Source organism: Bemisia tabaci, chromosome 1 (assembly GCF_918797505.1).
Source record: "Bemisia tabaci chromosome 1, PGI_BMITA_v3".
NCBI classification, from domain to species: Eukaryota; Metazoa; Arthropoda; class Insecta; order Hemiptera; family Aleyrodidae; genus Bemisia; species Bemisia tabaci.
Window position 1 is genome coordinate 26,481,841 of NC_092793.1, and position 25,797 is coordinate 26,507,637.

At 40.5% G+C, this 25,797-nt stretch overlaps 1 protein-coding gene across 1 annotated transcript; it reads right to left on the reverse strand.

Moving 5' to 3' along the window:
* Positions 1-21,219: 21,219 nt before the first annotated feature.
* Positions 21,220-24,956, reverse strand: LOC109041328 (uncharacterized). The gene is made up of 2 exons (XM_019057656.2): positions 24,588-24,956; positions 21,220-22,839 (listed from the first exon to the last, which is right to left on the reverse strand). Exon 2 carries the CDS (start codon positions 22,821-22,823, stop codon positions 21,975-21,977), a length of 849 nt encoding a protein of 282 aa, XP_018913201.2. The 5' UTR covers positions 22,824-22,839; positions 24,588-24,956; the 3' UTR covers positions 21,220-21,974.
* Positions 24,957-25,797: the final 841 nt, after the last annotated feature.

Here is a 25,797-nt window from a genome sequence, read left to right on the forward strand (position 1 = left end):
ATATGGACTATGTTTTGTCATGGGGGACTAAAATTTTAGGCTCATTTTAGAAACAAATTTAATGTTATGTCAATGTTCTTGTACAGGCAGGTACCTCTTTTTCTCACTTATTATCTTCCTCTTCCATCCCTCCTTCATCCTTTCCTTCTTTTTTTCTTTTCATATTTTTTGTATTTCCTCGATTCCCTCTTTTTTCATTTGTCTCTCTATTTTGTCCTCTTATTCTTATTCTGGTTTTCATTTTTCTCCTTACCCTTATTCTTTCCTCTTATTTTCCCTCGTTTTCTTCTCCTTTTTCCTCTTATTCATTATTTTCGCCTTCCTTTTCTACTCTTCTCCTTTTTCGTCCTCTTCTTGTCCTTTCAACTCTCTATCTTCTTCTTTCTCATGCTGTCCTTTTTCTCTTCTTCCTCTGCCTATTCGTCTAGTTTTTCTTTGGATACTTTGATTGTACCCTTGCAGATAGCTCCTTTTATGAACGATCCAAAAATAGTAGTTCCTTATTGCAAAAAAATGGTTTATAAAGTCTTTGAAAGGATGTTTTTTAAAATATGACATTTAGTATCTTTCATATTTATTATTAAGTATTCGCTCCCACTTTTGCGCAAAGATTGGAAATGTGAACTGAAAATTGGACTTATATTAAAATTATAAGATATCCGATTGATGACCAGTTGTATTACCGAATACATAACTTGAAAGAGGACCCCTTCATGTAAAAAATGGTTGGTAATTTTGTCTGAAGGATGAAAAAGGAACTGCAAGAAGATTTTCAGTGGGGGGTGAAGTGGGAGGTAAGAGTAAAGTCCCCCCTATAAGTGGAACTAGGGAGAGCCTGCCTCCCAGAGATCCCCTTAACACCACCGTCTGGAAAAAGAAAGGGATTTTTCAAAATAAAATAATAAGTGATTGATAATTGATATCGAATTTTAATCACTGTTTTGAATAGAATATTTTAAAATTTCTCCTAACGAGACCGCTCAGTTATTTAAACTTGTTTAGGGAGGCCCTGGACAATCCCTGAAAAGCTGGAAGATTCACTCCACTTCCCCGTTTTTTTTTTTTTTTTTTTTTTTCTTCAGGGACATTCCCCATCTGACTTTATTCAGTTTTAATGTGATACAAAATAAATGAGTGTGCATATAATAATTGTTTACAAGGTGTTGATAAAATTATTTACATTTGAATAGGACGGAAATTATCGGTGGATATCTCTATTGCCCTTACTTCCCCGTTATTGGGGTGTCTTTCCGTACCCCCAGACCCCCCGTTCTAAGGTGTCCTCTGCCCAGTGCCCATCCATTCTCAAAAAAAATAAAAATTCCAGTTCCGGCTATGACCCCCTCGGATTTGGTCCTGAATATTTCGGATGATTTTAATTACAACCAGGAAGCCTTTTTTAAGCGTTGCAGTGTGTTCAATATTTCATGCCTAAGAAAACTTTTTATAAACTGCCAAGAATTTCAGTTGGAGGCAATTGACAACACGTTTTAAAGTAAACGATAGTATACGATATCTACCCGAGGCTGAGTCATAAAATGCTACAGAGGGAGGCAGTTGGTAAAGGAAATTGTCATCCAATTAAGAGAGCTCATAGCCGAAATAGAGCTCAGAACAGTTGCATTTATATATCAGCTGAAGTATCGCGTGTTGCAATCATTCGAATTCCCGGCGTGGCATCCGAACATCGCTCAACCACCAGTCTCGATTTGATAGTGCAGTTCCAGATCGCAGCAGCATCACTCAGCCGTGCCAAGGAAAAACGCCGTATGAACCTTCAGGCGTTGCCAAATTTTCTTTGATAAAACACAAATTCCCTGGTAAACTTATGAATATTTTCCTTCACATTTTTCAGAAGATTCTGATTGTATTTTGATCTAAAGCTACTGAAAATTTCAAGGAAAAATATTAATTCACTTTATACTTTTTAACAGTGTGGATGATCTATTTTGCGCGAAAAAGTTGAGCTGGAACACTTAAGGATTGAAAGATGCGCCACAGAAGAGTACTTTAGATGATAAATATGATGTTTATGAAGATTCATCCGATTCGACAGACGATACTGGGTTCATGTTCAGTAAACTTTATGTAGACCGAGTTTATCAGAAAGGAACCAACCCACATCAAGTTGAAACTGAGATAATGAGGTTTGAAATTGTATTCCTCCATAAGATTCAATATAGAAAGTAAACTTTAACCCTGTTTTCCACAAACTAATATTTTTTTTCGACTTTGAACTTTTGGCAGAAGACAGTATACGACTAGAGGAACTCAAAAACCTTCTTAACTCAATTTTTTCGAAACTGTGGGTTGGTTCCTTTCTGACGAACTCGGTCTATTTTTGCACATACTGCTCACTTTGGTAGGACGGCTGCGGCTGAGTCGTTGAAGTGATGGCATCTCTTCGCGTCGCGGCAACAATGGGCGGGAGTCCCAGAAAGAGCTACGGTGGCACTCGGAAGATTGCACTTCGCACAAGGCACAAGGATCCTGTCATTAAAATGACTGCTCCGTTTAAGGACCTGATGAATACAGGACGCTGCGCGGTGCGATGATGTAGATGTGGCGTGGTATGGTGTAGCCCGGTGGGCACCGTGCATTCTCCAGTGTTGCTCCCCCGTGGCCCGGCCGGGACTGCCAGGAGGCTATTAAAGATGTGCAAACTGTAGCCGTAGTGGCAGTGCCGTTGCCGTTGACAGGGGATCGCGGGCCGACGCGACGCGACGCATGGACGCGGACGGCGACGACGACAACCAACGATGAAATGACGATGTAAAGTGGGTTCCCTCCCTGCTGTTGCCAAGTTCCATGGCCTTTTCTCTCGATTGTTCCTCAGTGATGGATCACCGGACTGGATAAAGATTCATCTTTTACAAAACATGGTTCCTCGTCAAAATTTCACGCAGAGCACCACGATTATACACGGCAAAAAAGATTGCTGATTTGGCAACTAAATTGTTAAACAATATGTCCAATATGTTTCAAATGTACATTTTACAATAGTGGATAGCTAATTAAACTACAGAGGTGGTTAAATTAGCAACTTTTTATTGTGAAATCTTCATGAAAACTTGATCGGACACTTTTTTTAACTACAAAATTATTGAATCAGCAATTTAATTTTTTCTGTGTATGAGGCGTCTAGAACCAAAACCGGCGATCTCAATTGCCCCATCTATAAATTGTGCGATCACTATAATTTTAATATTGAAAGAACGAGAAAGAATTTTCACGTTATCTTGTGAATTTTCTGTGCTCATCTGCCACAATTCATTGGAAATATGCATATGATCAAACAAAATAGGGTAGGTCCCTAGTGCCACAATTTTACGGGATTACCTCTAGCACTCTTTTTCCGTGACTAATGCATGGAATATCACCTTCCGTAGATTAGGTACTCTAGAAACAATAAATTTAAGCTTCCTGCTCACTAAAAATCCGAATCAACGTGGGTCAAATCAATCATTGAAAACAGCCACCTACAGACCCGGAGTCTGGTTTCATGAAAGCAGTTCTTGAGCTCCTATACTTTGATACAAGCCCCCTAAAACTTTGAAAAGAAAAAAATAGAAAGAAAAAACGCACACAAAAAAATTCATCCCGTGTAATAAATTTTGAGATTAGTTTGCCTTGAGTACACTTTGTTTGGTATTCATGTAAGCGGAAAGTGTTGAATTTGGAAAGTTTTAATGTATTCATTGTATTTTCAAACAACTCGATGAGGTAACATGTGTCGTAATGCTTATTTTGTACCCTGTCTGTTAGCTGCAGAGGAGAGTGGTAGTACTGAAGTCTTGTACATCTTTACGAAAATTGGCAGACATTTACAACTGTATCATACGTAAAAACCAAGATTAAACCAAGTTCTATGCATAGAAAAATCAATACATTTGAAGTGACAATACTCGTGGTTTGGCCCAGAAATTCAATGTTTAGTTTTAATCTATCGAAGAAGTATGAAGGAAATTATACTTCCGTTGTGTAGAAATGTTTTTAATGCATTTGTGCACTGAGATAAGTGTTGTCAATAGTCGTCAAATCTTGGCCGGCAGTGCATCCTACAAAATTTGATATTTCTATCGATAGTTGTTCTCTCAATATAAGTAGAATACATTTCTGAATACCTAAGTAAGTTGCTACCCTCAAACTGTGTTTCACTTAAAGAGTGACTTTTGGTTTGCGATCCCTTGACTTTTTCATTTGATCCAAATCCAGTATATTGTATTTTGAAGAGTTCAATGAATGCTGCACCCCAAAGCGTTAATAAATGCCAGAAACTAGAGCAATGGAAGTTCTCTGCAATAATGAACAGTGGTTTCCGCTTCAAATGAGTAGGCTCCACTCCGCAAAAAGAGTAGATTACGTTCCACAATTATACCATTCAGGTTGTTAGGAAGCTATAGACGCCCTGCAGTGAACTGTGGCGTCATTTCACCGAAACCTTAGGAGAGGAGGCGCAAATGACGTTTTCTTTTACTTTATTTTTTTTTCTCGAAATAACATGATACTTAAGTAAAGTAAAGAAATCAATAGCATGATGAGGGTTTATAACGTTAATTAAAAAATGCAGCTTGTTTCTTTCCTATCACCCATTCTCGTTCTTTCCGTTACCCTTTTTTCTTCATTTTTTATCTAGGCCTCCTTAAAGGCAGGGATAACCCTCTGCTCCCCTCACATATTACGCCACTTGCCTTCCAGATTTTACTATGAGATTTTTACAGAGGAGCCTGCAGACAAATGTTTATTTATACCTGAGTTTTTATAATTGCTGATACTCATTTATCTCATAAGCATCTTTGAATCGTCAAACGACTTAAGTTGAAGTGTTGAGTTATGATGCCTCAGTTTAAAAACAGACCTAAGTGCAGTATAGGACTGGTAACAATATAAGGATGTCCAAAGAGCGAAACCACGTATCTTCATTATGGTATTTCAAAATTTCACTCCTTGCTTAACTTTCGACGAAAACAAACCAGTTTGAAATGTTTATAGAACATTCTGTTAATAGAGAAGCATAATGAAGGTAATTTCCATGAAATTGTGTTCACTAGTTTTCCAAGATTCACTAAAGTATGACAGAGGTCTTGCAACGTCGGAAGTGGAGATAGGTGTTTTCGCACCTTGACCATCGTTATGTTAGATAAGGAAACATACAAAATAAGAAAAGTGCGATCGAGACGCGAAAACCAGAAACGAGAAACACTCGCAAAACCCATCAAATGCTCAATTAAAATCTATGACTTTCAGGTGTTTTCAATCCTTTCGTAGAATCAATTAATGCAGGATGCACGACTATAGGACTTATATCTCCTTCAATTTTTGAGCTTTCGGGGTCACCATTGCCACAATTTACAGATTTTCTATCTTCGTGCATTTAAAAAAGCACTGGAAAAAAAGTCTCTTGGATCCGGAGTCCAGACTCTTAAAAAATTCGACAAGAAAAAATACTCTTGATGTAATCGGATATGAGCTTGGACAAAAAGGAAATCCACATGAATTAAGAGGCCGGGCTCTCCATTCAAGGGAAAATCCGATTGAATCGAGAGGATATTTTCTTGTCGAATTTTTTGAGAGCACTGGAAAAAAAAACACATTGAATCTAGAGTCCAGACTCTTAAAAACATCGACAAGAAAAAATACTCTTGATTCAATCAGATTCAAGCTTAAATCAAGAACCAAGCCTCTTAATTTGAGCGGATTTCCTTTTGATTTAAGCTTAAATCTGATTGAATCAAGAGTCCTTTTTCTTGTCAATGTTTTCAAGAGTCTGGACTCTAGATCCAATGTGTTTTTTTTTTTTTTTTTCCAGTGAGTCTAGACTTCGGATCCAAAAGACTTTTTTTCCAGTGAGTTAAGGAAACTCCTCTACCGGAAGATGAGGTGGAAATGTCGACTCGGAAAATATTGGCGAGTTAAAATGAACAACTCTGACGTGAAAGCTGCTCTGGAGGAGGATCCTAGGATACGCGGCAACGGTGTGTCCCACGCAAACACAGGCCGCACAGCGTCGGATCGGATCGGAGCTCGGAGCCAGTTGCGCCGATTTCGAAGCGACCAGAACGCGACCAGAACGGGCAAGGAGCACGCGGTATGAATGAGAGATGACCGATGCAATTAGAAGGCCCCAGAGCACTGGTCCCGCTGGATACATCGCACATCAATTAAATTATTGAGTGATCACTGTGGGCCGTAGACCCGTCGGCCGATGCCACCGCGCCACCGCCGACGCCGCTCCGAGATGAAGGCAACCGTCAGCCCGGCCAGGAGCTCTCCGTGTCACCAGCTCTCCTCCAGGTGTCCATGTCCATCCCCTCGTTTTCCATCCTTGGGTGACACACGTTCTATCCGCTGTTAAAAGTCCAAGAGATCGTCTCGACTACATTTTGTGATAAGGAACTATTATCTCAGACTCATTTTCTCAAAATTTGTTCCCGGAGCAAGTTCCCCGGACTAAGTTCTGCGAACCACGTTCGTGTGGACAAGGCCATAGAAGCAACCCCTTACACAAGAAAAATCAAAATGTGAGAGGAGAAGGAAATCGGGAAAAACAACTTAGCGCTGAGCACTAACACTTTAGGTAAAATAGCGCCAACTGCAGGCAGAAGTGCTGTGGAATATAGTCTTCGGGGCCAGCCCTACTGCCTGAAGTTGGCGCTATTTTATCTAAAGTGTTAGGGCTCAAGTGGGCTAAAATGGTCCTGTCTACAAGAGCGGGGTTCGATGAACTTATACGACGAACTACTCAGTTTCCCGAAACTTGTTCCTTGAAACGAGGGATGCTGTCCACACGAGTTTCGCCCGAACTGGAACCGGAACTTCAATAGAACTATACAATTATTGCAAAATACTAGATTAGTACGGCCGCGAGAGTAACAAAAACAAATGTCAAGACATAAAGGACGTAAAAAACCAAATCAAACGAATTCACAACAAAAGAAACATAAAAGCTCGGACTACGAGGGAAGTTCCGGGGTTTGGAGGAATAAGTTTTTAGCTCAGCTAAAATTTGTTCCGGGAGCAAGTTCTCCGAACCAAGTTCCGCGAACCACGTTCGTGTGGACAAGGCCATAGAAGCACCCCTCTACACAAGAAAAATCAAAATGTGAGAGGAGAAAGGAAATTAGGAAAACAACTTAACGCTGAGCACTAACACTTTAGGTAAAATAGCGCCAACTGCAGGCAAAGTGCTGTGGAATATAATCTTCGGGTCCAGCCCTACTGCCTGTAGTTTGCACTATTTTACCTAAAGTATTAGGGCTATCAGCGCTAAGTTGTTTTTCCCACGAAGAACGGGAAGCGACAAAGGATGAGGAAGAAGGAGAAGATTGAGAAGCAGAGAAAGAGGAAAGAAAAATGAGAAAAAGAGGACTAGAATAAACAGAGACAAACAAGAGGATGAAAAGAAGGAAGAGGAAGAAGAGAAAAAAGGTCAAAGGAAGGAGTGAGAAGAGGAAAAGAATGCAGTAGAGTGAGGAGAAGAAGGAGGAGGGGTAGAATAGGAAGGAAATAATATATACTTTGTACGATATATTTTGGGGGGGGGGGGCAGATATGGATTGAATCGTAATTTCCATGGTCTATATAACTTGCAGCGGGATCAATGTGCAAAAAGCTCATGTGAAAAACTGACTGCACTTATGGTTAAGCTAAGATCAAATCTTAATTGAAGGAAAAACGGCTCAATTGACACACCAAGGAATTGCAGTGTGTAAATGTATAGTTGCAATTTGCTGAATTGGGTGTGGTATCGTCAAATATCGAAGGAACTTTAAATGCAAGGCGCGAGCAATCCAAAGTCAATCGGCAAGGGTCGTGATGGCACTGTTTTTTTCGATTTAAGTAGTTTTATACCTTAGATGCCCAAGTCGGGTCAAATTGACCAGAGGCTTGCGAGTCGAATGGGGCCAGTACATTCGAGGTTTAGTTATAGATCTACAATTAAATTGTGAAAAAAGAATCAGACATCAAATTGAAAAAGAAGGAAATATCGAGTGTCAACGCAGCCGAAAATAGGAGAGACGTATGTGGGCCTCGTTTTTAAATTCTCTCCAAAATCTGAGCGACGCGACGCCTGATCAGAGAGTATAGAAGGTAATAACTTCCATACTCTCTGCGCCTGATTGACAGCATCTGCGGAAAATTGCGAGTTCACGCCTCGCGCCATCGCGCCTTCAATTTTGCAGACGCAACACGGGCATCCATCGAGTACGAATAGTCGTATCTCTGCGCCGTCATCAACGCGTGTCCTTTCCCTTCCTCTACGTCCATGTAGCGTTGATTCCTTTTGTTTTATATATGTAATGGTGCTTTAAGGGGTGCTTTTTGGGGAAGAAACACAGCCAAAGATAGGAAATGCATAATCCGGCCTAGTTTTTTAATTTTTCTCTCGAATTTTATGGGAATTTCAAGGATTGATGTTTCGATCAAAATAAACTTCAGGTGAAATTTTGAAGTGCTCTTGCTTAGTTTTTCAGTAAAGAATTGACCAAGTTTGAGACATTTTTCAACTAAGTGCCCTCATAAAAACGGCATGACTGATAAATTGTAGACAATAGGGAAAGTCGCATATGAGGCACGCCTTTAATTTATTGGAACAGGAAGAATGATTAAGAATCACAAGATTTAACTTAATTGTGAAATCGTCTCTATGAACTGTAAATATTTTGTAGACCTTTAACAATGAAAACACATAAGAAAGTACAAATAGGGCTTGTGATAATTTGGCCGAGAGGTGACGAATTTTTGGGGAATATTGTGTCTGCGCGATCCTTCAGAGTACTAAACGGATGATATCAGAGGCGATCCTTTCAAGTTGGCAATACCGGTTTCCTCCTTTATAAATGTATTTAAAAAATCGATTCAGCGAAGCAGATCAATATTACAAAGGATTTAAAGGGAGGAAAATCAGCGTTACTAACTTGAGAATCTTCACCGAGGGGAATGCATACTAATGATAAATGAAGTGTTAAGGGCACGAACGCAGAGCATTCGAAATGCAAATACAACGCATTCACAGAGACTTTTCGATTCTCCGCGTATGCGGATTGAGGCGCGCTAGCTGGGAGCTCTGGAGGGGCTAACCGGAAAGAGGAGGGGGGAGGGGGGTGTTTAACAATGAGATGAAGCGGAGGGGCCTCACACCCACACCGGCTTATCCCGGAACCAATTCGAGTCATTAGGTTTTACGAGCCCCCCCTCCCCTCGAGTATCATTACCTTTATTATCATCTTCATTTTTATTAGCCCCTATTATCCGAGGCATGTGTTAGTAAACAATCCGGTGCGACGAAGACTCTTCATAACAATTTGTCTCCGATGCGGATTTTAATTTAGCGCGCGATGGTTTCAATTTGCGGGCCCCGGTTCGAGCCCCGGATCATCCTCGGAGCCTGATTGTCCGTCCGGTTGTCTATCACTCGGCTCACGACTTGACCGCCGGGGTCAACCAGATCGTGCCTCCTTCAGTCTCATTTTCAACGTAAATTGTGAAACTAAGTCAATATCTCCAACTTCTGCGGCGCGAGCCGTTCGCCTCCGTAGCATCTATTAAATATTGAAAATCTAACATGCGTTTAACAAAATAATGGAACGGAATCACATGTTTTCCCCTCTTTGCTTTTCCTCAGAAGTCAATTAGCCTGCGGTCTGATTATTGAAATGTATAGACAAAGCGATAGACAAAGAAAACCAACTTACCAAGAAAACTAACGGGAACCCACGAGAGACCCTACAGTTGGTCCATCATTTTCCCACTCAGTTTGTAAAAACTCCCCGTTTCAATCAATAGAATCGCTCCATTTTCCCGTGGTCCTCTTTGTCTATTGTATTGTCTTTGACTTTCTATAATCAGCCTGGGCCCGTTGCTTGTTAGTCGGTTCATGGCCAAAATGGATCGACAGGATGGCTTTAAGTAGAATCTGCCTAACTTCAAACCACGTTGTCTAACTTCCTCTCATTTTTTTATTTATTAATTTATTTTTTTGTGGAACAGAGAACCATACAACATACTCCTTATAGTTTACTCCTTTTCATCAGATTTCAAGAAATATACTTACAAAAGTTCAAGTTAGAATATTGTTTAGGTTTCCGGTAAAAAGTAAAACATGAGAAAAAATTAGGCAACGTCTGTTGTAGTAATAGGTTAATTCTTGTTAAATTCGTTCAAAAGGTTCACACCTCAAAGATATGAAGTTTTGAGAACAGAATTATTATCGGTCTAAGGGATGGATCGGGTTCAGGTTTTGAATACGAAGGTCTGTTTTTGGCTTAAAGTTTCTGGGTAAAGGCCATTCAAAAGCATACAATTAAAATACAAAAAAGCCAAATCACGTCAAAAACAGGAAAGAGAGAACCTACAAGGAGCATTGACTTTTAACAATGGCAATGGACCTGGTACCTGAACATTACTTCACAGTGCATTCTGTTTGTCCGCTGCACGGTAACCAAGAACTGGACGTATTTCTGCCAAACGGCACTAAGTGCATTATGACGTGAGCCCTGTTATGCATATGTTCTTATGGGTCTCAGGGCTCATTTCTTAACGCACATAGTGCCGTTTGGCAGAAATACGTCCAACTTAGGAACGAGAGGGGGCACCAAAATAGTGAAACACTTCTTCCTTAGAGCTCTTAAGGAGCTGTCTTTCATAAGACTCCACTGGAAAATGGACAAGGAATTCAGATGGACGTTACCAAAAATCACGTTTTCTAGGCTTGTAGACTTAGGCCGGTGAGAAAGCTCTCGAATCATTGGCAGATTTCTAAAATTTGAGTGGTCTTAAAATAGCTGGAGATGCAGTGTGCGTAAAATTGTTGGGTCATCGACGTGATCAGATCATAAAACCGGGGATCAAAGCCTGGGTTGATTGAGCGACTCGTCGGATGGAGTCAAGTTGGTAATGCACGATAAGAAAACGATAAATAAGAGGAAAGAAGATAGGCGATACAACCGAACGGACTCAAATGAAGATCTGGAGACGGTGATTTCTCCGAGGACTCAAAAGCGCCGTACATGTACGAAAGCTATAAAACAATAATTATCAAGACCTGTAATCAATGCAACTCAGTGCGATGCAATAGCCGCACGGCGATTAATTGAAGAAATAATTAATTAATTATTTATTCTGGACGTGAGCGACATGACTGAGGCTAAGCTGAACATTTGTAGCATATTGATGGTGGTGATTATCGCGTATCTCTTTAAACGGCAATGCCGATCGCAGCGTCCGCGTCGCATCGCGCCGTTTGAGGACTCGGGCTCATCTTTGTCGTTGCTCACCATTCAGCAATTCCATCTGGGTCGCGTAGCATCGCTTCCAGTTCTCTTTCCCCGTACTAAAGGCCCCTTCAAACTTGGAAACATGCGTCAACCATCCCATACGAAATCCAGAGCATGGGAGGATTCTTTCGAAAATTCATCAGCTCCACGGCTAGTTCACGTTTAACTCTATAACTATCAACCATTTTTTTTTAAAAAAATATTTTCAAAATGCTTCTTGCTCCATAACTCTCCAAAGAAGCTGATATAGTTGTGATTCAATTTGAGCCGTACATCAAGCTCAATCGATGATGGTCAGGCGAGAGACTTAAACGCAGAAGTAGAAAAAACAACCAATTCAATTTGAGCCGTACCTCAAGCTCAATCGATGATGGTCAGGCGAGAGACTTCAACGCAGAAGTAGAAAAAACAACCAAACCAATATCCGAGCCGATGCGAGTGGTCCCCGGACGCTAAAATATCTTCCAAAAGGTTGCTGCAATAAGTCGAAATTTGGTGCATGACATTTAGTAAGCATGTTAAAAAAATCAAATTTTCTCGATATGGGCTCAAATATTGTCTGATACGTTATAAAAGTAATTGAGATGTATTGGTAAATCATCCAACACTTCGACTGGCCTTCATTGTAAAATGTTTCAAGGAGAGACATCCGATCAGTGTAATTTTTCTTTGACTGCATGATCATAGATTAATGATTCAAAGCGGGTTTTTTTCCTTTTTCAATGAATCGTCACTTCATAAGGTGTCAAAAAGTGCAAGTGCCTCCCTATAAAACATGAATATCACAGTCATTTTTTTCCCATTCAGTGATTTATATTGAGAAAGAAAGTAGGCGCAAGTTAAAATTTTCCTACTCTAAGTGGTCACCATTTTAAAACGGTGGTAGATGGAGGTTTCATTTAAATCGGCCAGTGAGTCACAGGAAGAGAGTGGCATCTGAAAAGAAAAGTTAGAACGGCTGGAAGGAAGAGAAGAACTTACAAAAGAGGAACATATTGTTTGAAAAATTCTTAAATCTCGTATTTCAGCTTGCTTGCATGCCCTGTCATACTTCATATTTTCAGGAAAACCTATTCAATATTATTTTTTGAAAACTTCCGTGCCTTCTTTCCCCCTATGTATAAAATATCCTGTGAAAATTCTGAAGAATTGTGTTGATTTTTTTTCTATTCATAAGATACTATAGAATGAAAGAAATAATATAGGAAATAACTGAGAATAGAACAGTAAAATGAAAATAAGAAATAAAATGGGAGGAGAGATTGTGAAACACCACAGTCGACATTCGTGGTTTGAAAATTTTACCGTCAACATGCAAGAACAGAAATACCTATAAATACCTATATACCCACAATCCCACATATACCTATATTTTGGAATATCGATAGGGGACAGTAAGAAAATGAGGTCATTTTCGGCTTCAGCAAACAAAATTAAGTGCTCATATCGTCTCATCAGACACCTAAGTGGAATAATATTCTCATTTCAACCTGACGCAAAACAATGATTCAAAAGAAAAACCGGCATTACAGGACACACTAGCTGTAAAACGAAATTTGGATATACAAAAGGTTATGTTAAACAATAAAAGAGGCACGATCAGTCCACCACCATCTCTGACTCTCCCATAAAATCACATATCTGCATAGGGAAACCAATGGCATGTATGTTGTTTCTAAAATGAGCCAGAAATAGTGGTTCCTTATTGCAAAATGTAATCCAGGATATTCAATGTAAATAGATCTCTCTTGGGGCTCAGGAAAAAATTTCAAGGCGGATTGGAAGAAAGGGCAAACGGTAAAAGAAGACGGATGCAAAAAGCGTGGAGGTGCAGCGTGGACAGAGCTCACAGAGCACTAAAATCCGATCGGAATGTGATCAAATGACGAGGACGGGACGGCAAGTTGGAGCGGCGGCTGGATGCACAAGATCAGAAGAAGCTAGTAAGGTATTTCTTCTTGAAGCAAGTGGCAATGTTTCCTTTAATGAGGACCTAGTCACAATTAACAATATGTCGACACTAAACTTACTCAGACGGAGACCTTTCGGAGCTTCCCATTTTCGATTAATTTATTGCAACCATCCTGTTAAATACTTTTTTCTCTATTCTTACACGTGTTGCTCCTCACTTCAACCCATCGCTGCCAAGACGCAGCTCCATCGGGCAGGCTTCGCGACCGAGGGCAATTTACGTTCGCCTACATGGCAAACACCGGCTGATCCTCACAGCGAATTGATGATTCCGCTCGCATTATTACCTTCCAATAAAGCTCATATTACGTGTTAAATTCCATGTTTAGAATACACAACTTCTAGGGCTTTAATATCCCTGTCGTTGACCATTTTTTAACCGGTGCGAACGAGACGCGAACACTTGCCCATTTTCTTGACCTCCTCTCATCAATTCTCATTTGTTCCCATCAGTTTGACCATCAATTCACAATCCGCCTATAGCTGTGCCATTCTCTGCCAATGGTTTGGCAAATGGTTTTCGTATCGTAGTCTTTCTCTTTCACCTCCTGTTCATTGAACACTTAATCTTCTATTTGATCATACTTGTTACTCCGCTACATTGCTAGGGTGGTAATTCTAGCAGATGCGGCCTTTAACGCCCCCAAAGACGCAAAATGGAGATTTGCGCAATTTGAGCTTATTTTTTCTTACCCTGGACTTTGTACTCTTAGAAACTTACTATGAAGCTGGGGGGGGGGGGGATTTAACCTCCAGTATCAAAGGGAAACCACTTTAGAGATTGCCCCATTTACTTAGCATTTTTAAAAAGATTCGTAAAGCGCCTCTTCGGGTCTTTTTTGAACCTTTTCGCCCGAATCATCTTTTCAGCGGGGCCCGCCCCACGGAGAATTTGGGGGCAGTCCTCCTCCTCCCCTCCCACCGATTTTGACCAGTTATCAACAGAACTATTCTGATGATATTTCTCGAGTTAAGACGCTAATGAACCGTTCTTTTTTTTTTCTTATAAAGAAACGTATCATTTTCATTTCTCTGATGCATAAGTATTATATCTATGTAGGGTGAACATCAACTTCTAATGTAAAAGCGACAATCTGCCATAGGTAATTTGGACGTATTTCAGAACTGTGTGCAGGTAGGAAAGATGGGGTATGCTCGTTAGTGCTCAGGCCATAAGCCCCGGTGACGAAGTCACCACCGCAGCTCAGATTGATCCGCATTAACTCATGAGCCCTGTCCACAACGCTCTAGACACATGCCCATGGCTCATGAAGTGTTTGTGTTTAGAGCGTTGTGGACAGGGCTCATGAGTTAATGCTGATCAATCTGAGCCGCGGTGGCGGCCTCGTCACTGGGGCTATATATTCCCCATTCATTCTTATGGCCCGAGCACTAACGAGCACACCCCATCTTTCCCACCTGCATATAGTTCTGTATGATAGAAGTACGTCCATTTAATGTTAAAAAGCAATTTATTACAGTCATGATCACCCAAAATTCTGAAAAACCATCAAAATCCCTTAGAGCGGGCACGTTCCGTGTCTTCAGAACCGTTTCATTTTATGCGTTGTTTTTAGTCCACCATTCACAATTTATTCGGTCAAAATTGGGCATCTTTCAGACAAAAGGATGCGCATATTGGATTTGCGTGCATCGTGCTTCACTTAATTCATTAGTGTGACGTATTTTTGCCAAACGGAACTACGTGTATTATACCGTGAGCTTTGTTATTAATATATTCTTATCGGTCTCAGGGATCATGTCTTATTGCACATAGTTCCGTTCGGCAGAAGTACGTCCAATACATAGAATCTTTCAGCAATAATATGTCCAGTTGACGACTCGGCGTGCCACTCGCTATATGAGCGCGCATTCTATCGGAGGAGCGGGAAATGACTGAGGAGTGTGGCTGTGCAGAGGAGAGGGAGAGAAATGCGTTGAGTATTTGAAAAGGATAGCGCGATTAAGGATTTAAGCCTGCTATATTTGTGAAGTTTTGTGAAATCGGGCAGGCATGAGGGAAAAGAAGTGAGCAAAAACGTGCGGTCAGGGAGGGAGATTGCAGGAGTGAGTGGAAGGGGTACCCACGATAGGATGCGGCGAGATTATAAGGTGAGGTTGTGCTTGTCCAGTAAGTTGGCTAGCCCGGAGCAGTGGACGAACGGAGCCGGTCGCGATCGGTGCGGCGGCGGCGGTGGCGGGGGTGGAGAGGCATGAGGGGGATCAGGGAGATCAGGGAGCGGGAGGCGTTCGCCGGAGAGCTGAGAAGAGCGCTGATTAACGATCCGAGTAAACTGTAGCGAGAATGCGATCGTAGCTCCGCGCCCGCGCCGCGCCACGCCGCGCCAGGCCTCCTCATCTACTTTCACCCGCACACAACAATGTCGCCCCTCGCCCGACGCGACGCGACGCCCCCATCAACGACCCCCACCGACCACCACTGACCACCACCGACCACCATCTTCCACCACCGACCCACCACCGACCCCCACCGACGATGACCATCACCACCTCCCGTGGACCCCCAACGACCCCCACGGATCCCCATTGACCCCCACCGACCACCACCACCACCGTCCATCGACCATACGCAAAAAACCCATTGAACCCTTATGATTGTAAAAATTCCGATGGCCCGCTCCGGAAAGTTACACGTTTAGGTGCTACACACGTGGGTGGACGTAAGTGAACCTATGCAAGTAACAAAATACCTGTACGAGTGACATTGGTAACCTTGACGTACGACTTTTCGGAGCGGATCATCTGAATTTAGACAACCCCGGTGAGCCAGACTGCCGAGCGCGCACCACTAACCCACCAATGACCAATACATACCACTGGCTCTCCGAGTACCCTGTGGGGAAAGTATGGGCATTAAGAGATCCTTGCAGGGCCGTCGCGAGGGTAGATCGTCACACTCGCAAACTGCAAATTTGGTGCCCCTTCTCCTGTCAATGAGTGAATATAGGGTATTGAGAAGTACGATAGCCGTAGGGAGTAACTCCTAGCATTGCATACTCAGTTTTAAGACCGATTTTGTGCATTAAATTCGTAGGTTTTTCCCCCTAGAAATACATTTAATTATAGCAAGGTTGGCAGCAAGTGCATCCGGTAAGTACCCCATCAAAAGTTAGTGACATCCCGGGAGTAGACCGGGTCTCCGAGAAGGGAAACAAATGATCGGAGGTCATCACTAAAGAGGTGGAGGGGGGGAGGGGTTCCGAAGGCATAGTGGGCGCACCGGTACGTGTCCCGGTGTTCTGGCGGCTTATTGAAGCTTTGGAAAATTCTAAGTCACCCAACTATATAAAATTTGTACGTTGGTGGCGGCATATTAGTTAGCGCACGCCACTCGGGATAGGTCGCTTAATAGGGGTGGAAATATATCATTTCACCCAATCACACCCGAAAATGTCATCTTCCTAATGTAACAACACGTGTTAATCAGTTCCTGCTGATGAGGAGTTAGTTTTACTCTCATCTTCTTTGATCAAGTATATAATTATTTGTGTAAGATTGCGTGTGTTCATTTCAATGCTGACGAATCGAAATCCTATGGACTTTTAATTTATTTGATAGTCCACAATATCCACATGCAGGTATTATAAAGAGTAACCTTAAGAGTCAAAGTAAGGGAGAGATTTCGAGAGAGAGACCTTAATGAAATGGGGGAAAATCTATTTGATCCTGAGAGAAATAATTTGTATATTTTTTATGACAAAAAATGTTGTTGCTCGCTAAGTCTAGTATTATTTGAGAGCAAGTAGTACGATTTTTTATTCATTGTACGTAATTACCACGGGAAGCACTTGCTGGACGTTTCGCAGTGTAACCCCCGAAATATTTTGAGCTTCGGGTGTTATGCGGTACGCGTTAAGCATTGATCTCGAGATTTTCTAGTATAAAGTAGGATTTGTGTACGTTCACGTATGAGGGAGTGATTGCATATGTGTGTGCTAACATTTTCAAGAGCAAGTTGATACACACATTGATCTATCCTACTCTGGTCCAAGGTCGGAATTTCACACGAATAAGGCAGGAAATCGAATAATGCTGTTGGAACGAGGTTACCCTTTTGCAAATAATTACAACAAATTTTTCGGTGAAGAACAAAATTACCTAAATGTTGTGTATTTGAAGCACTTTTTAATTTACAGACCCATGACCTGAAATGAGAATTTTTTAATAAAAGCTTAATCCGTGGCATTATTAGCGGGCATACATTCAGTCAAAATTATGAAGTTTCTAAAACAACTATTTTTTAAAAACATTTTGAAAAGATCTAATTGACTGAAAATCCAAGCCATTTTTTTCGCAGTGCTCTTTTGATGCAAAATAATATACTTTTGATCATCTCTATTTATGAATCACCGATGATTGATTCGCCGGAAATTGAATACACCGCAAAGATTGAGATTCGGTTTCGCAGAATTTACAGAACGGTATTTTAAGGAAATGTTTTGAATAAGAAAAAAGTAACAACATAAGTCCTCTTCCAAGAGAGCGACTTTATTTTGGTAGTTGAATCAGTTGTCTAAACGAGAGAGTACTTGGTAATTTTCGCAGTATGGTTGATGTGTTGCATTTGCATTTTTTGAAGGAGCGTTAAATGGATCACGATCCGTCCAGGCCGAGCCGAGCCGCTGAGCTGTTGGTCCGCGCTTCGCTTGCGTTTTAAGAAATCCGCCTAATGGCAAAAAAGGCTTTGCTCTGCAGGGAGAATTTTTTTCAATATGATTCTGAGACTCGCTATTTTTTAATCCTCCCTCCATTTTATACGAGGACCATCCGAGAAATAAAGTGATGTATACTGTTTACACCTAATTATTATCTTAAAAATTAGCACACTACGTTTAAGAATTGTGTTTAAAAATGTACCACTGAATCATTTTAACATTTCTAAAACATTTCTTAATAAAATAATTTTGGAAGTAATTGAACTCGTCAAATCGTTTTCGGTTTATAATTCGAGATCATACTCAAATCACCGCAATTTTTAGGAGTCCATGAGTCAAATTAGGAAACATCCTAGAACACCCTGTTCCACTTTGTATTGAATTGTTCCAATGCTAGTATTAATATGTTCATTTTTTTCATCGAAAGATTTTAAATTGAAATCAGAACACAAAGAAATTACTTCAGTTCACACCTGGTCTCTCGGCGGAGCTTCAGCTAATTGTGAGTGAAACTGTTGACAATCGTGGGAAGATACGAATTAAAGGGAAGAACCGCGGAGCATAAGTTAATTAAAAAATAATTGGTGGTACGGTGACATAGCTGTGATTGTTGGTGACACTCGGTGATCAAGGGCAGCGGCGGCGCAACGGTGGTCAGAACTCGTTGACCATAATCAACGCATCGGGGCTGATTAAACTGTCCAAAGACAGCAGCAGATTTTCATTTATCATTTCAGTGGGCACAGCCACCGTCACATGCCAATCAAAAAAGAAAAAAAGAAAGAAAAAAAAAGGAACGGCAGATCGGCATAGGGCCGGGGCCGAGGCAGTATTTATTTAGAGAATCAACTTTCACCGATATCGATCCACGAAATTGAAAGCTACGGAACCGAACCGTTGCGGTCGGAACGGGCAGTGACCGACACGTCGCGTTGAGCCGGGCAAAAAAATGCATTTACGTACGAATAACACGATGATTAAGCGTATAACTCCCAAGTTTTTTCTTGCTCTGATCTACTTGTTATGTAACATTAGTTGAGTTTTTATGTAATCCGCGCATCAAAAACAGCATCCGATGTCGTGGTGGCGGCAAGCCATCCAAAAAACGACGCAACTCGGCGTTTTGCCCTGGGCAACCGAATAATTCGACACATCTCGCAACCAGGTGGTTCTTGCGAGAGCGAGGGATTTCGCGTTCTCTCCGATGACCAGTGCATTTGCTTCTCATTAACTAAATCGTGTATTCTATAGAGACAGTGTATTCTAGGGACGGAGTCTGGCCGGAGTCCAGACTCTTGAAAACGATGACAAGAAAAAATACTCTTGATTCAAACAGATTTTTGCTTAAATCAAGAACCAATCTCCTTAATTTAAGCAAAGTTCCCTTTGATCCAAGTAAAAATCCGATTGAATCAAGAGTATTTTTCCTTGTCAATGTTTTAAGAGTCTGGACTCTAGAAGTCTAGATCCAAGCGACTTCTCTTTCCAGTGAACCCGTGAAACTTTCATTGATCTGATTCTCACGTCAATGTTTCGTTTGTTACCGAATAGAATAAAACTAATGGATTCGTTATGACGATGATGGTGGGCAGTTTAGTAATCGCGTATCCACTCTCAACAAGCGGACAATTTACGATTGCGCTATTTGTCATATGTTCTAGTGATTAACGGCGTGTTCTGGGCAATGTGAAAAATAGAAAGCGCCTAATTACTCCGACGGGCTTGAAATTCAACAGCCATAAAAACGTATAACAACTTACTCCACAAAACTTTTTTGGAACAGTTCCCGGGTGATTGTGTCAGAGAGGGCCATGGACTTGAATTACTTGAACATGTTGCCGCAACGCTCTCTAACAGAGGCAAATACTGGCAAGCTAAGGAAAAACACTTTGTAGGCATTTGAGTGTTGCCATATTTTCGCGGATTAAGAACTTATTTTTGAGGAAAGTTATTATCATGTGTCCGTAAAGTTTTCAAATACTTTCGGTTAAATTGTATACAAAACACTCTGAAAAATTGAAAGAAAAACCTTCACAAATTTCCGTGTGAACTCGTATTTTATAAAAAAAATTTTTGCAACTCTTTGGAGGTTCATACAGTAAATTCCTAAGGACGACAGAATTGCATGTGACCCCATCCCATCAGCTTCGTGGCAATAAATAAGTTTAAAAAAATATAGTATCAGGTATTCAATGTTTCCTTTTGGACAGCAGTTATTAAGTAACTAGCGGAGAGCCCGTGACTTCAGTCACGGGTCTAGATGCTTCACCAAACCTCTGAAAACCAAGTTTCTTCCCAATCCGTCGACGAAAACGGAGATGTATGTAAATTTCCGTTTGTTGCCAAATTTTATTTGAGGAATTACGATTTTTTGGAGGAAACTTGTGAAATGTTTTCCTTGAAAGTCAGAGAAGTTCTTCAGAAAAATGTAGGATTAGCTGAATTTGGAAACACTGCTTGAACTTAGCAATGATTCTGAACCGATCGTTTATAATGAGAAACTCAATCTCATACTCAAGGGGCAAGGTAAAACATGTTTTAAAAGTCGGAGCTGCAATATCTAATCTACTTCGCTTTAAGTGAGGGTGGTACAACAGTAAAACAGTCTAAGGAAAATTAACTTATTTTCAGATTTACATAAGATGCCCGCATCTGAAGTTTAAAATAGATCGTATTCAATACATTGAACAGGTGAGATTGTATCAATACCGATTGGTTCAACACGTAAACATAGCCTGAAAAGTCAATTGAGTAATCTGAGGGAACGGGTTTTTAGTGATAGGTTTTTTAACTCTTATGAGTCAAAATTGCAATGAAAAGTGAAATCAGGAATTTTCTTATTTTTGGCTTTTCCAACTGGATTCCTAAAATTTCTGTTCGAAGTCATGGTCTATTGTTTTGAACCAAACGGTACATCAAACCACCATCGAATACGATCTATAGACTCTCCGTGAGAGTCCAGAATTTGGAATTTGATGTGCTTTCCGTGGATTTTGAAAATAAGATTTCTAATGATTTAAAGATGTTTCTTGACATGTTTTCAAAAAAATTATGTACATGGGGGTTTGGCCCAGAGTTGCATTTGCAACGAGAGGAAAGGAGTGTCCAGAATTTATGGGAGTGAATCGGTCTAATGGCTTTTTGTTCACATAATAAGAAAGGGGTGGGAAATAGACTGACGTAATACTTGAACGCATTCGTAAAATTAAGGAAAGTCAATCCTCTCCTCCCTAGGTCAATGCGTCTTTTGCTGACTTCTAGTATAACAGTAAATTAATGTAACAATGAAACAAAGGTTATTTTTAAAATTTTATTCTGTTGGTAATTAAAAGTGTACATTTTGAGAACAGAATGGCAAAAAATTAACAGAGAGGAAAAATATCTTAAAAAAAAAGAAAAAAAGAAAGAAAGAAAGAGAAATTAATACACCGAAAACAAATTAGGGTGGTAATTCTAAGATTAAACCCACAAAATAGGGGTGCCGAATCACATCAGGCAGTCACTCATGCCAGCGGGGGAAAAAAGCTCCTCTGATGAAGAGTTCCTTTAAATAATGCGGTATGATCAGAACGCAAGAGTTTTAAAACAATGCGAATGTAACCCGGCCACTTTTTTAAACCATGTAAGTTGGGAAAAATAATAATAATAATGACTGTTTTTCTACAAGGAGAGAACTGCCGATTTCTAACGTACTTTTGGAAATCCACACCTAGCACCCCCACTACGGCTTAGTTCCTCAATGAAATTACGAAATCATTGGTTTTATACGTATTAAGTTGCCGACATTTTCGTAATTTCTTTGAGAAAACTCTGCCATTTCAGATTTGATTAATCCAGAATCTTTTTCGGAAAATGGTAATTATTTAAAGAATGCACATTGTTTCACAATTCTCTACGACTAAATGAACAGAAATAGATAAGAGGACAAGGAGGAAAAAGAAATACCTACCTACATTATAGGATCGATGCAGGAAGTCAATCAGACCTATCGAACTGCAAATAATTTAACCCACGGCTCCTCTTTTTATCATCATTGTTTGGATCCGTGCTATTATGCCGGACTACCCCCACCTTTACATTTGCTCACATCACATTTTCTCTCTTCCAAATGATGGAGTTGCAGGTCACGATAAGTCGGCGTAGGGCAACCTAAGTTGAGCCCTGGACAGAATAATGGCTGGTGGTCCTTGCGGCCCTTGAGTGGGAACCAGACGCCTTTGTAGGTGGGCACGAGATTACCGTATTTTTCTAACTTACCGCCCTTTTCGTACCAATCGGCGGAATAACAACATTTCAGCGTGCTAGGACAGACGATCGGCATCGGGAGGGCTGGTGAACCCGGACATTTCGGGTTGCACGTGTCAGTGCCATTATTGCCTTTCTTTTTATTACCGCCGCCGTTAGGGTTAGTTTCCCAGATGAAGCAAAATTCGGCCGGATTATCCGATGCTTCCAACTCATCCGCCGTTGGGCAACCGGCATAAGCGTGGCACGAGCCGTACGGCCCTCCCTCGGAACCGTAGTTTTTCACGCTTGGACTCACAGGAACGAAAAAGGCCACTCGCTGACCCAAGACACGCGTGTTAGCCCAACATTCACCCATCTGTATCATATCATTCGACACTGTTTTGAAGTTGAGTTTGCTGCCTTTTAGCTTGCATCCGGAGTAGGAGTAAGTGCAGGGTTTTGGAACCATACCGTTGTCTTTGCCGCACTTGTCTGGTATGCTGAGGTCCTTCGGACCCCCTTTGCCCCCCGAGTCGGGGTTGGTGTCATTTTTGCCTTTGCCACCACCTTTTTTACCACCTTTGCCTTCATCTTTGCCAGAAATCGAGTGACTCCTCATCAGTAGTATCAAAAAGAGGGGCAAGATGACTCGGATGATCGTTCTTGGATGCATCTCAGTCGAGATTAATCTGAAACATTCAAAAGCCTCCTCTGAGGGAAAGGCAATGGGAGTTTTTGCACGTAACACAAGTGAAACGCTACTACAGGTATGGACAAACGGGGTGCCGAAGTGACAGCGCTGAGAATATAGGCCATCGAGTGAGGTCACAAGTCGTACCGTCTTTGCCGCGCAGTTCAAAATGAGGTTCTGGCAGATCTAATAGCTTCAATCAACTATCAGATGAATTAAAAATTTGATAAAACTCAAATTAACGAAAAACTTAACTAAGAACGCGAAAAAATAATACCAAATTGACGAGACCTACTCTCAGAACTGAAAGTAAACAAGTTTTCAATATGGGGATGGGGTCGCAGTCGTACCATTGGACGCTGTCAAATCCACACGTTTCGACGACTTTCTAAAATTCCATTTGTCCGTACCTGTAGTAGAATGTACCTTGCACATAACAGGTGCTTGCGATTTTAGTGGTTTCTTTGCTGTTAAATTTTGCGAAAAACACGATTATGGCCACTGATTATTTCTGAAACACAATTTCAAGCTCAAAACAAACTCTGAAAGTCGCGGCCACAAAATAGAGCGGATCACTTGAGTGATTTTACAAAATATACACTCAAATACTTTTTCTCTTTTTTCTAAGATTTTACAAAATGCAACGCTCTAAATGAGTTCGGTAAGAGAAAGAAAGAAAGAAAGTAGTAGTAGTAGTAAAATAATTTTATTTTAAAGCGGTGCTTTAGCATCTAAGGCCATTTACACCTCTAAAGAGGGCAGTAACAGTCATAAATTTACATGGAAATATCACTAAAAATACAAAAGGGTTGAGGGGAAAGGTTAAATTTTGAGATTAGTGGAGCGCATAAATTCAAAAAGTTTCACAGGATGAGTATTCAGAAGTAAATTTTTAAGAGAGGGTAAGGGGTAGGGAAAAAAACGTTTGAAAGAAAGAAAGAAAGAAAGAAAGAAAAAAAAATACATTACACCACTTTCAACTTTTTATTGATTGTAAAGTCGATGTGAAAAGTAAGATGCGTTTAATTATGATGAGAATTCTGGAATCAGTATGACAGAAACGCTCCACTGGCGGAAAACATCTGCGCTTCTTAGAAAAATTATGAAGATTCACATACATGCTAGGTTGCTTATAATGACTATTTATTCTCAAATGCATGAAGAATTTCATTCTGTATCCTGAATAGAGCTACCCATCTATCGATGGCGAAAATACTAAGAAAGCACCCTTTAGCGGTATTCCAAATATTTCAGCGCCAGTATTTCTTTTGTCATTTGATTTTTTTTATTGATTTTTTTTAAAGAGAATTTGATCATAAATTTACATGCAACATTTTTAGAGAATATTCCTCAAAGGTGAAAAGCTATAACGTGCAATATTTTGTTCAGAAGTGGTAAATAGTAATCCTTTAAAGAAAAAAATAAGATGGTACAAGAAATCTAAAATTTCTGAAGCTTGGATCCATGATTTTGAATTTTTATCACCAACTTGAAAAACATGTTAACTCTCGATAAATATTTTAGAGATCATCAGGACTTATCTTTTTTTTAAAACATTGTTTAAGAAATCTTATAATAAGTGATGGGTATTTTTAGTCAACTCTATGCACAAGTAGTTTCCAGGAAAGCGTTAACTTTTGTATTTTACTTCGACAGTGTAATTTTTGCGTTTGAGAGTGCTTAGTTCTTAATTTTTATTTGAAAATTTCTTTACAATATTTTTTAATTTTCTTCAGTGAAACTTACCAGAACAGATTTCGCAGAGCCTATGTCACCAAGTCTGAGGAACAATAGACATTGTTGCAGTGCTAAAATCATGTATCACCCTTCAAACTTTATTCCAACTGCATGCAAAAAACCAGCTGTGTAATCTTCAACTCAGCTGTCAAGTGAACAGCAGCAGCACATGATCGACGGGCCAAGTGCAAATAATTCGCCTGAATGTGATCCTACAAAGTTTTGCTCTTTCCTCATCTTGAAAACACAAAGTAGCAAAAAACCCTGAACTATTGACATCACACTGTGACTTTGTGAGATTTCCGGAAAAATATATTTTGAGCGATGACTGTTGCATCAGACGAAAATAAATCTTCTCAAACCGCAAACCCGCTCACACTTATTTTCCTACAGCAACTGGTGCCGACGAGCACCATAAAAATTTGCTCATCTTCGTCGTCATAATGCAAGTGCACATAATTCGTCGCGACTCTGACGTAAGGGCGTATCTCGAATTTGGCCTGAGCCCCGAAACGCATAGATTTATGTATGAAACAGAGATCACTCGGAAATTGAGATACGCCCTCACGGTAGAGGAGCCAAGAATTGACGCACCAACCTGCTCATTTAGCATGGCATCTAAACACACAAGTTTATTCACAATAGGTAACACAATAGGTTATTCTGAGACAAATGGGGATGAAGGAATATTCCTGCTGCACTAATGTAGAAATGTACTCTTTTTCCCGATGCCACCCAGAGGTTACGACCTGCGAGTTGATATTATAGCGCATTGAACAATCACTGATGCGATCAAGGTTCGATCCCGGCGATGCGCGCCTGAGGTTTAACTGGACGTATATGCTAAAAGGAACTATAAGAATGGAGTTTACGTGCAACATAGTTCCTTTTAGCCTAAATACGCCCAACTAGGTTTTTATCATTCAACCCAAAGTTTTAGTCAATGAATCCAAGGAAAAACTGACAAGAAATATTAATTAACCGCGCGCTTAGGTTACTGTGTGTTCTACTTGCAGAGTTAACACTAAATGCCGGTTACTTTCTGTTATTGTCTGTGTAGGAATAGGAGCTAAGTTTACTGATTAGAGGAGGGATCAGCAAACAAGCGGCTTGCTTGTTATCCAATCTTGGTAGTATAATTGAATTGTATAATAATTTGAAGTCAAAAATAGTATATGAAACTAGAGGGTAGTACGTAAAAATTTAGGTCAGAGAGCGG

Coding starts and splice junctions, on each gene's coding strand:
- LOC109041328 (XM_019057656.2), bottom strand. CDS start 22,823: ATGCATCCAAGAACGATCATCCGAGTCATCTTGCCCCTCTTTTTGATA.